This window comes from Oryctolagus cuniculus, chromosome 4 (genome assembly GCF_051225735.1).
Source record: "Oryctolagus cuniculus isolate XC-2025 breed Fujian yellow rabbit chromosome 4, ASM5122573v1, whole genome shotgun sequence".
Lineage (NCBI taxonomy): Eukaryota > Metazoa > Chordata > Mammalia > Lagomorpha > Leporidae > Oryctolagus > Oryctolagus cuniculus.
Window position 1 is genome coordinate 112,151,870 of NC_142870.1, and position 11,880 is coordinate 112,163,749.

Consider the following 11,880-nt stretch of genomic DNA (forward strand, 5'->3'; position numbering starts at 1 on the left):
GGTTCACTCTCTTAATGACCACAACAGCCATGACTGGAACCAGGGTGGAGCCAGGTCTCCCATGTGGGTACAGGAGCCCAAGTACTTGGGTCATCTCGCATTGCTTTCCCAGGCACATTACAGAGAACTTGGAATAGAAGTGGAGCAGCTGAGACAAGAACTGGGGCCTGTAAAGGGTGCTGGCTTTGCAGACAGTGGCTTAACCCACTGTATCACAATGCTGGCCCCTGGTTCTCTCTCCTATTTTGGTTTTTATAGCATCTCATCCCAAGTTTAGAAACTCAACAGTTTATTAACTGAATACACCATTTTCCTTCACTAACTTCTGCATTGTGTTATTACACTTGCTTGCTGACTCCCTTAGGATATATGGATTAAAATGGCTATTAGAGGAACTTTCATTTCTATTTAATTGAAAGTTACTGGTCAGACAAGTAGTCTGTGTAATTGTTCACATGGGAGATTACAAAAAAATCCATATTGTATTTTCTCAGACCTAAGCAAATCTGTATGATTTTCTTTAACTTTGATATGTACTTCTATTCCAAACAAACTCTGAACTACATGACTGCATCAGCTTTATTTAAAACTCTAAGAAAAGAGTTTTGCTCTTAAGATTCTTTTGTGACCCCAAGTCTTTCTTTTTGGATTGATTAGTGGATGAGAATTTTGAACATTCACATCTTTATGATGGATGATATTTTAAAAATCAAATAATTGCAATTCCTCATGGTTTTTTTCTTAATAACTTTTTACAATGACATCCATTTTATTCATTGTTCCTACTTGCTCCCTACTTTAAAGAATAAAATTTAGCATTTGCTAAAGCAAAGTACCCAATGAACAATTACACTTAATATGTATTTTCTCTTTTTCTGTCTCCTAGTGTATTGAAGTTATGGATTCAGACAGAATCTCTTTGCAAATGTGGACAGCAGACTGCACTCTGTCTTTTCATGCTGTCATATTCCTTTGTTGATATCTCTGTTTTAAGATGAGTTTGCCCCATGCATCACCAATTGTCTTTTGTTTTCACGCTGCAGGGAAGACTGGGCTAATCCATATGTCACTATGAAACTTCAGGCTTCTCTGTTTGACAGGTAGCAAGCCTGACAGCAATCTATTGAAAATGCATTTTAGACTATCATTTTTCCAGTCTAATTTACTCTTAATAAAATGACTTTGAAGACAAGGGGTCCACTCTGTGTTGGTTTGCTTCTTTCAGATAATTGCATTTTGAGAAAGACACACTGACAGTTTTCACAAATACAAAATGATGAAATCCCCTAGGGAATAAAATGAGATAGTTTCACAATAAAGAGTGTCTGTTAGTCTAGGTTATCCCAAAGCACTTGGAGAACTGTGGACATTCAGATGACTCCCCACGGGTAGGGAAACAGCCAGACAATCATCCAAGCCCTAGAGCAAGATACATTCTGTTCTATGCAGAAAAAAATACAGCATTCTCTCCACCCCCGTCCACACAGACACACTTAGGAAAACCATGCACACACAACTTTACAAAACAAAGACTATCTGGGAGTGGATGTTTAGCCTAGTGTTAAAGACACCTGTGTCCTACAGCAGAGTACCTGGGTTTTAAAACCAACTCTTACTCCTGACTCCAGCTTCAGGGGAAGCAACAGATGCTGGCTCAGGGATTAGGTTCCTTCCACCCAAATGGAAGACCTGGATTGTGTCTCCAGTTCCTGGCTTCCACCACTAGCCCTAGCCACTGTAGGCACTTAGGGAGTGAACCAGCTGATGGGAGCACTCTGTTTCTCCATCTCTCTGCCTCTCAAATAAACAATTTTTAAAAGTTTCTATTTAAAAAATAAAGAATATTTATCTACTATATGTGTGTGGCAAAGTACTACATATGTGCATATAAAATATATAACATATACAAAATTGTAAATTTACAACTAATACCATCAAGTTATTTCTTAATATGGTTTCATCTTTAAAATTCACTTCATGCTGCTCATTTTTTTTTTTATTTTCTGATAGGCAGAGTGGACAGTGTGAGAGAGAGACAGAGAGAAAGGTCTTCCTTTTGCCGTTGGTTCACCCTCCAATGGCCACCGCGGCCGGAGTGCTGTGGCCGGCACATCGCGTTGATCCGATGGCAGGAGCCAGGTACTTATCCTGGTCTCCCATGGGGTGCAGGGCTGCTGCTCATTTATTCATTGATAATTTCTTCTCCCTTATCCAAGAAAAGAAAAATAACAAAAGTTAATATCTACTGTCTCTGTACATAGTATGTTATCTTGGCAAATTTGTTAACTCTGTAGATTTCTTTCCTCACATAAAATTTTGTTCAAATTTTGTCAAATTGATGTCTGACCATCAGTTAAAAGCATTAAGGTATACAGTGGGTGGTATTTTTTAAGAAAATTTTTATTTAATAAGTATAAATTTCCAAAGTACAGCTTTTGGATTACAGTGGCTTTTCCCCGTATAACCACCCTCCCACCCACAAACCATCCCATCTCCTACTCCCTCTCCCATCCCATTCTTCATTGAGATTCATTTTTAATTATCTTTATATACAAAAAATCAACTTAGTATATACTAAGTAAAGATTTCAACAGATTGCACCTACACAGACACATGAAGTATAAAGTACTGTTTGAATACTAGTTTCACTGTTAATTCGCATAGTACAACACATTAAGGGCAGGGATCCTACATGGGGAGTAAGTGCACAGTGACTTGTTGTTGATTTAACAATTGACACTCTTATTTATGGCGTCAGTAAGCACCCTAGGCTCTTGTCATGAGTTGCCAAGGCTATGGAAGCCTTTTGAGTTCACAAACTCCGACCTTATTTAGACAAGGCCATAATCAAAGTGGAAGTTCTCTCCTCCCTTCAGAGAAAGTTGCCTCCTTCTTTAATGGCCCGTTCTTTCCACTGGGATCTCACTCCCAGAGATCTTTCATTTAGGTCATTTTTTTTTCCACAGTGTCTTAGCTTTCCATGCCTGAGAAACTCTCATGGGCTTTTTAGCCAGATCTGAATGCCTTAAGGGCTGATTCTGAGGCCAGAGTGCTGTTTAGGGCATTTACCATTCTATGAGTCTGCTGTGTATCCCACCTCCCATGATGGGTCATTCTCTCTTTTTTAATTCTATCAATTATTATTAGTGGACACTGGTCTTATTTATGTAATCCCTTTGACACTCAATCCTATCTTTATGATCAACTATGAACTTAAACTGATCACTTTAACTAGTAAGATGGCATTGTTACATGCCCACTTAATGAGATTTGGAATCCCATGGCACATTTCTAGCTTTACCCTTAGGGGTAAGTCCGAGTGAGCATGCACTGAACTCTACATCAGGGTGGTATTTTTTAAGCTATTGTAATATTGTAAAAATTTTCTAAACACTCAAAGTTTTTTAAGTTATGTCATCAGCACTATATTCTGCTAATTATATTGATTAAATAAAAAACTATCCTAAAGTTATAACACAGTATAAAAATACATTTAGTTAATTTACTATATTTTTTAAAAGATTTGTTTATTTGAAAGAGTTACACAGAGAGAGAAGGAGAGGCAGGAAAAGAGAGAGAGGTCTTCCATCCACTGGTTCACTCCTCAAATGGCTGCAATTGCCAGAGCTGGGCCAATCTGAAACCAGGAGCCAGGAGCTTCCTCTTGGTCTCTACATGGCTGCAGGGACCAAAGAACTTGGACCATCTTCTACTGCTTTCCCAGGCTATAACAGAGAAGTGGATCAGAAGTGGAGCAGCTGGGACTCTAACTGGTGCCCAAATAGGATGCCAGCATTGCAGGCGGTGGCTTTACCCACGATGCCACAGCACCCCAGCCCAATTTTATTAGATATTTTAATAATCTAAATGGTCATATATTTCAGTTACATCAATAACTGTGTTTTGAAATAGAAGAAAAGTTGCTGTGTTGTACAGTTGAAGAAACTTGTTAACCTTATTCCTCTGTTTAGCTGAGTGTAAAGATTTGTTTTCATTTCCATTACTTATTATTTTGATTAAAATCATTGTATAGAAATATAATATTCATGGGGCTGGCATTGTGAGTTGTGTGTTATGCCTCCACTTACAATGCAGGCATCCATATCAGAGTATCAGTTTGGGTGTCCGCAGCTCTGTTTCAGATCTAGGCTTCCTGTTAATTCACATAGGAGGCAGCAAAAGATGTCCCAAGAGCTTGGGCCCCTGCCATCTACGTGGGAGACCTAGATGGACTTCCTGGCTCCTGGCTTCAGCCTGGCTCAGCCCTAGCTAGTTCAGCTATTTGGGAGTGAACCAGCTAATAGGAGATCTCTCTCATTTCTCTCTCTCTCTCTCCCCAACTCCCTCTGGCACTCTGCTTCTCAAATAAATTTTAAAACATCTTCCAAATATAATATTTTTTACATAATACAATTCAGCATCTTGACAAGATGAAGTTTTATAACAGACAGCTATAGTATTGAGGAAAGGACAATGAAACCAGCACTGAGTGAAAAGGACAAGGTTCCTGGAATATTCACGCCCTGATTTTGTAGTGTCCATCACAGCCCTTCAGCCTGATTCTAGAGGAAAAAACAAAGATCTAGTCCTGAGAATGTTTCTCTCTCTCTCTCTCTCTCCCTGTCTTTCTTCCGCTTTCCTCCCTCCCTCCTTTCCCCTTTTCTCCTTTCTGATCAAATCCCACATCACATATTCTGGGAAAGTGAGGTGTGAATTTTAATTCCGGCTAAACTTTTCCCCCTTGAGGTGTGCTTTATAATTTCAAAGCCACAGAGAGTTTAGGGTTTTCTTCCTTAGAAGGCAGTTAATAATACATGGAATATTATGTTTTGGTGCCATCTGGTGTGTGATGTGCAGGTTTGCAGCTGCACCGAAAGATCTGATAAAATTTCTAAGGACAGAAGGAAGGGCCAGTGAAATGAAAGAAGAATTGATTCATTTTAACAAGTCGTAACTGGACATGCTGGAAATTATTGATAACAGGGAGGAGAAGCCACAGCAGTCAGGATGGGTTTGGGGGTGAGAGCTTGGAGGGGAATGAGTGCTGATGAAGCCAAACTAGCGAGAGCTCAGACAGAGCAGCAGGACCGGCCTAGTCACAGCCCGGAGGGTCACACACTACTGCCTGAGTCAAGGTTGCAAGTCTAAAGCACCGGAACCAGCTGGAAGGTACTCTGGGCAGCTGCACTGGTTCTGGGGTCTCAGGCAGGGAGGGGTCAAATCTGAGCCATCCAAGTGCATCTCCAGCGAGGGGCTCTGGAGGAAAGTGGCTGTCAGGATCTGTGAAGACTAAATTTTTCATTAGAGAAGACTTGCAGGGCCAGCACTGTGGCATAGTGGATAAAGCCTCTGCATACAGTGCCAGTGCCAGCATCCCATATGGACGCTGATTCGAGTCCTGGCTGACTGACCTCCAATCCAGCTACCTGGTATGGCCTCGGAAAGCAGTGGAAGATGGTCCAGGTGTTTGGGCCCCTGCACCCAGGTGGGACACCTGGAGGAAGATCCTGGCTCCTGGCTTCAGATCAGCCCAGCTCAGGTTTTTGTAGCCATTTGGGATGTGAACCAGCGGGTAGAAGACTCTCTCTGTAGCCCTGCTTTTCAAATAAATAAATAATTCTTTACAAAAAAAGAAAGAAAAGGCTTGCACTGGGAATGGGAAAATTAGACATCGACTGCAACTCAGTTGAAGGGTCAAAGCAAAACTCCATTATAAAAATCTGTCAGGACTCAAAGACAGCTTAGCCCAAAATTCATGGACTTCTTGCTACCATCAAACCAACCTAGTATTCATTTTCACTGATGGCGAACCATCAGTTTTGAAGACAGAAAGTCTTGTTAATGCCACTCTCATTTCTCATGGCTCATATCCAGTCAATCAAGAAGTGTTTTTGGTTTCCTCTCCTAAATAACTCTTGGGTCTGCCTATCTCTTCATCCCTGCAACCACCTGGTTCAAAGAACTGAACTGCTCTCACCAGCTGGACCAGGCAACCACCCAGCACCCCCACTTCCCTCATTCTCAATCTGCTTGACACGGTGCAGCCAGGGATAAATTTTCTTTCTTTTTTTTAAGATTTGTTTATTTATTTGAAAGTCAGAGTTACACAGAGAAAAGGAGAGGCAGAGAGAAAGAAAGAGAGTGAGAGAGAGAGAGATGTCTTCCATCTGCTGTTCATTCCGCAGTTGGCCACAACAGCCAGAGCTGTGCCGATCTGAAGCCAAGAGTCAGGAGCTTCATGCTGGTGCAGGGGCTCAAAGACTTGGGCCATCTTTTTCTTCTTTCTTTCTTTCTTTCTTTCTTTGACAGGTAGAGTTATAGACAGTGAGAGAGAGAGACAGTAAGAAAGGTCTTCCCTGCGTTAGTTCACTCTCCAAATAGCTGCACAGCTGGAGCTGCGCTGATCTGAAGCCAGGAACCAGATGCTTCTTCCTGGTCTCCCATGTGGGTGCAGGGGCCCAAGGACTTGGGCCATCTTCCACTGCTTTCCCAGGCCACAACAGAGAGCTGAACTGGAAAACAAGCAACGGGGACTAGAACCGGTGCCCATATGGGATGTAGGTGCTGCAGGTGAAGGATTAACCTAGTGCATCACCGCGCTGACCCTGGGCCATCTTCTACTGCTTTCCCAGGTCATAGCTGAAAGTTGGATTGGAAGTGGAGCAGCCAGGACTTGAACCGGTGCCTATATAGGATGCCGGCACTGCAGGTGGCAGTTCTACCTGCTAAGCCACAGCGCCAGTCCCGCCAGGGATATATTTTCAAAATGAAGTCTGATCATGGTGCCACCTGGCTGAAAATATTTCTGTCAGACCCAACTCTTTAGCATAAAGACCAAACTTGACTATGAACTGAAACTCTGTATAAACAGGCCCCTACATTTCTAGTCTTAGTCTGCACAGCGCCTCCCTCTTGTGCACTCAGCCTTATCACTCTGGCTTTGTTCACTGCCCATCCTTATTACCACTGGATTTTTACTTACACTGCCCCTGTCTTCTGATTTTATTTAGTTAATTCTTATTCATCTTTCTGAACTCTGTCACAGCCCACTGATTCTATGGCGGCCTTGTTAAGTGAAAGCTCCTGATCGTAATTCTAATAGCTCCAAATTCTAATAGCTCATCTGAGCAAAAACAATCACAGCTGCATTTTATTTTTAGACAGTATTTGAACATCTATCTCCTCCACTAGAATATAACTCCTGTGAGGACAAAGGTTGGATATACTGTGGTTCACCATGGTATATGTCAGGACTAACACAGTCCTTGTATGAAGAAAGTATTGATAAAGGAAGAAGGAAGGAAATAGGAAAAAGGGAAATGCCAGGACATTATAAAAATGTTTACTATTGTAAACACAAAAAGGTTTATGAAATTTGATACATAATTAAAACTTTTCTTAAGCAAACCATTCTGAACTTCTTTATGATCCCATCCCGACAGTGTCCATGTCCTTTAGTACTTAGGTGTGGAGCTGTTCAAGTCAGACAACCGGAGGTCCAATCCTGTTGCAGTTGATTTCTCAACAATGTTGCAGTGGATTCGTTTCTGAGAGGAGGAACGTGGTGGGGGCAAGAGGCGCAGAGTCACCACACAGACCCGGGGAGTTGGGTGAAAGCAGGCCTGAGGCAAGCAGCCGGCAGACTCGTTTATTTGAGTTAGTACAACAGCTTGTATAGCCAAGACCAGCCAATCCAGTCAAGGGACAGTCTATGCCCCAACCAATCACAGCCTGTTGCCAGGCAGTTTCCAAAGCCATCCAATCACAGTCTGTTGCCAGTCAGGCTCTTGTCACCAGGCAGTTTCTGAAGCCATCCAATCACGGCCTGTTGCCAGGCAGTTTCTGTTGTCAGCGGCCATCTTGGCATAACCTTTTCACCTCAGCGTCCATCTTGATATGACCTTTTCACCTCATTCCACCACACAATCCCATGTCTGTGTACACCAGCTAGGACCTCTCTGGCAATGACCAGCTCTTTGTTCATAAATGCAGACAATAATGATGCCTGCCTGAAAGAGCTGAGAGGAATAAACCAGGGTGCCCAGGTGAAGTAGTCAGTAAACCCCCAAGCAACACTAGCTCTGATTAGCTTCTAAGTGAACACTGTCACAGCACAGTGACACCTTCCGCTTGCCTCTGCTTTTGCATTCCTTCCCATTAGTTGTACCTGTCAAGGCAAAACCCCCCTCACCCTCAAAGATCTAATTCAAATACTGCCTCCTCCAGGAAGTCTTCCAGCCCCCTTCATTAGAAACCAACACATACTTACTGAGTGAATCCCATATTACCCCATTTATACTTCATGAACTTTTGCAACAGGCACACATAACAAGCACAAAATGATGATTTTTTTTATATTTAATAAAGATACTTAAAATACGAGATACCTAATTTGGAACAAGAGTTGTATGTCTTTTTGTTCAGTCTTCTGAATCTTGTTACCTGCAACTAAAATAATAAAAATGGAGGGGCTGGTGCTATGGTGTAGTAGGTTAAGCCTCTGCCTGTGGTGCTGGCATCCCATATGGGCGCTGGTTCCCATCACAGCTGCTCAACTTCCAATCCAGCTCCCTACTGATGGTCTGGGAAAACAGTAGAAGATGGTCCAATTCCCTGGGCCCCTGCACCCACGTGGGAAACCCGGAAGACCTCCTGGCTTTGGATTGGCCTAGGTCTAGCCATTGCGGCCATTTGGGGAGTGAACCAGCCTCTGCCTCTCTGTAACTTTTCAAATAAATAAATAAATCTTTAAAGATACTACTACTAATAATGTTATTTATTTATTTATTTATTTTTATGCCATGTGGTAGCATACAGAAGGAGTAATACAGCAAGCTTGACAGGATGCATGGCCTGTGGACCTTCAGAAGAGAAAAGAAAAAAGAAACAGGGACTGCTGGGGAAGAGGTTGGCCGGGGACAGCACATCACCTGACCCACCAGGAGACTCTGAGTGGAGGCCCAGAACTAGTCAACTTCAATCACCTGCAACGCCCTGTGAGGACAAGGCCACCCAACAACAGCACCAAAGCAGCGAGGGCTTTCCTTTCCCTTGCCTTCCATTGGCAGATCAGATGAGAGGGAGGAGAACGTCTAATTTTTTTTTTTTCAATCAGGCGTTTAATGAGGCTCCTGGGGTCCCGGGGGCCAGCTCCCCCCACCAGGCTGCGCCAGCCGAGTGCGGGTGCGCATGCGGGTCCGTGCGGGCCTTGGCTGCAGCTTTACCGGATCCTGTTGAAGAGGTTCAAGACCGACACGGACTCCTTGGTGGACCGCGTTTTGCTAAAGACGTTCCAGAAGCGCAGGGTCTCGTCCCCGGCCCCAGTGATGAGGGCCTCCCCGTCGGGCGACATGGCCAGGTAGAGGACGCGGTACAAGTGCCCGGTGAGCTTGGCCACCTGGGTCAGCGACGGGTACTTCCAGACGAGGATCTGGTTCTGGGAGTAGCCGTGCGTGCTCACCAGCTCGCTGGCGTGCTTGGACCAGGCCAGGTTGCACACCTGGGAGCCCGTGTCGATGCACTGCAGCAGCTGGCCCGTGAGCGCGTTCCAGAAGCGGATGCAGCGGTCGGCCGTGCCGCCGCCCGACGCCAGCAGCCCGTGCTGGTGCGGCGACCAGGAGATGGCTTTCGCGGCAGCCAGGTGCTCGGTGTACTGCTGCACGGGCGCCAGGCTCGAGTGGTTCCAGACGAGGCCAGCAGCTGGTGGTCCGTGGACCACTTGAGGCCGCACACCTCCTGCCGGTGGCCCTGCAGCCGCCGCTCAGCCTGCAGCGGGGGGCTGCGGATGTCCCGCTGCAGGATCACGCGGTCTAGGCTGCCCGACGACAGCTGCTCGGCGTTCCAGGCCATCGCGCCCACGCGCGCCATGTGCCCCTCCAGCACCAACAGCTTCTTGTCCTCAGCCGCGTCCCAGATCTGCACGAAGCCCTTGTGCGTGCCCACGGCCACCAGGTTCCCCCGCTCGGACCAGCCCACGGAGGTGACCGAGTCGCCCTCCACCGACAGGTCGCAGAGCCGCGACACCTGGCTGGTACAGGCGCTCCACAGGTACACGCACGTGCCCAGCCCCACGCTCAGCAAGTCGACCAGTCCACCAGGTTCAGGTAGAAGTCGTCCTGCAGCTCGGGCGCGTCCAGCACCTTGAACGGAATCTTGGAGATCTTGCGCGCGGGCTTCCGCGGGGACCGGAGCCGCTTCTGGCTCTTGGTGCTGACGGGGGACAGGGAGTAGGGCGACACGTCTTTGGTGTCGTCAGGGCTCGAGCGCTTGGTGCTCAGGGAATACGTGAACAGCCCCTTCTTCTCGGGCGTGGACGGCTGCAGCCTGCGGTCCTCCGTCTGCGGGTCCTGCACCTTCTCGATGCCGGCGCCCAGCAGCTCGTTCTTGAGCAGCGCAGAGTAGGCCAGGCCGTCTTTGGCATCCTTGGCTTTGCGGTTTTGGCTGGGAGACTTCTCATTCTCGTTGATCCGGTGGAAGTTCACGCTCCCGTTGGCCCCCGCCCGCGAGGGGATGAAGCGGTCGCCGTGCTTGCTGGGAGAGGACACCGGGGAGTTGGCCGGGGTCAGCGTCCGCCGCAGCTCCGAGACACAGGGCACCGTGTTCTCTTTCTGCACGACGATCTGCCGCAGCAGGCGCCGCTCGTAGTCTTGGTCCCTGGCGGGCGGGGCGCGGCCCGCGGGCCCCAGCTGACCTGAGGGAGGGGGGCGAGATCAGCACTGGGAAGGGGGGGGGCAGCCAGAGACAGCCGGGGGTGGCCGGGCCGCTCTGCATCCCCTGCAGGGAGCCCCAGCTACAGGCCAGACCCCGAGGGAGGGGCCCGGGGTCAGGGCCGGAGCCGGGCTGCTGGTACGCGGGGGTCAGGGATCCACTCTGACCACCACACGCTCACCCCCAGCCTAGGTGGCAGGAGGGGCCCGGTGCGTCCTGGCCTAAAGCCCGTGTGGCCGGGGGGTTCAGAGGGAGTTGTCTACCAGGCGGTCAGCAGCCCGCCATCTGCACCGGGGTGGGGACCCGACGGTCGTGCGGCCAGTGGCCTGGCCCGGAGTGCCCTGGGCGGCTCCGCACATGGCGCTCCTGGCCTGCAGCTTCCTCGGCCGGCTGCCCCGCCCCCCAGGGCCATCACTGTCCCCGAGCACCCCCTCCCCCCGGCCGGGACCCCCGGCTTCGCTGCTCCCCTGCTTCCGGCTGGTCCTGGGCCTGAGCCCCCAGGCGAGGCCCGGGGCTGGTGACAGAAGACCCACAAAGGGGCAAAGCTCAGAGCAGACGCCCGCGGCCCCTGTCCCCACAACCAGGGCAAGGGGCCCCACGGCCCGCCCACAGCAGCCACAAGGGGGCGCCGTCCACACAGCGGCAGGGGACGACCCGCAGAGCATGCGCAGAGTGGCCGGGTGCCTGGCCAGCCCCAGGCCTGAGGCTGGGCTGCGCCCTGGGCCGGGTCAGGGACGCGCAGTCAGCGACCTCCGGGTCCGGACGCGGTGGGCGGGGCTCCTCTCCGGGCCACATCCACTGCCTCCCCCGACCCCGCACACGCTGCCATTGCCAGGCGGTGGCCCGGCCCCAGGAGCCGCAACGGTCATAAGGGCACACAGGGAGCACCGCAGGTCCCCATTGCAGAGCACGGAGCCCCCCCGCGACTCTGGGGGCACGCCCACCGCTGGGGTCAGGGAGAACGTCTAATTTTAACACAGATCTTGAGTTTCTATTATTTTAATTCTTTTTTTTTTAAAGATTTTGTTTTATTTATTTGAGAGGTACAGTTACAGATGCAGAGAGAGAGAGAGAGAGAGAGAGAGAGAGAGGTCTTCCATCTGCTGGTTCACTCCCAAATGGCTGCAATGGCTGCAGCTGAGCTAATCTGAAGCCAGGAGCCAGGAGCTTCTT

General features: G+C 48.4%; 1 protein-coding gene across 1 annotated transcript; it reads right to left on the reverse strand.

The window, feature by feature from the left end:
* Nucleotides 1–9,176: 9,176 nt before the first annotated feature.
* LOC100357502 (fizzy-related protein homolog) lies at nt 9,177–11,066 on the reverse strand. The gene is given in 5 exon segments (XM_017346675.4): nt 9,177–9,693; nt 9,696–10,082; nt 10,085–10,690; nt 10,794–10,869; nt 10,971–11,066. Coding segments are annotated over 5 exon segments (1,638 nt in total). The 3' UTR covers nt 9,177–9,220.
* Nucleotides 11,067–11,880: the final 814 nt, after the last annotated feature.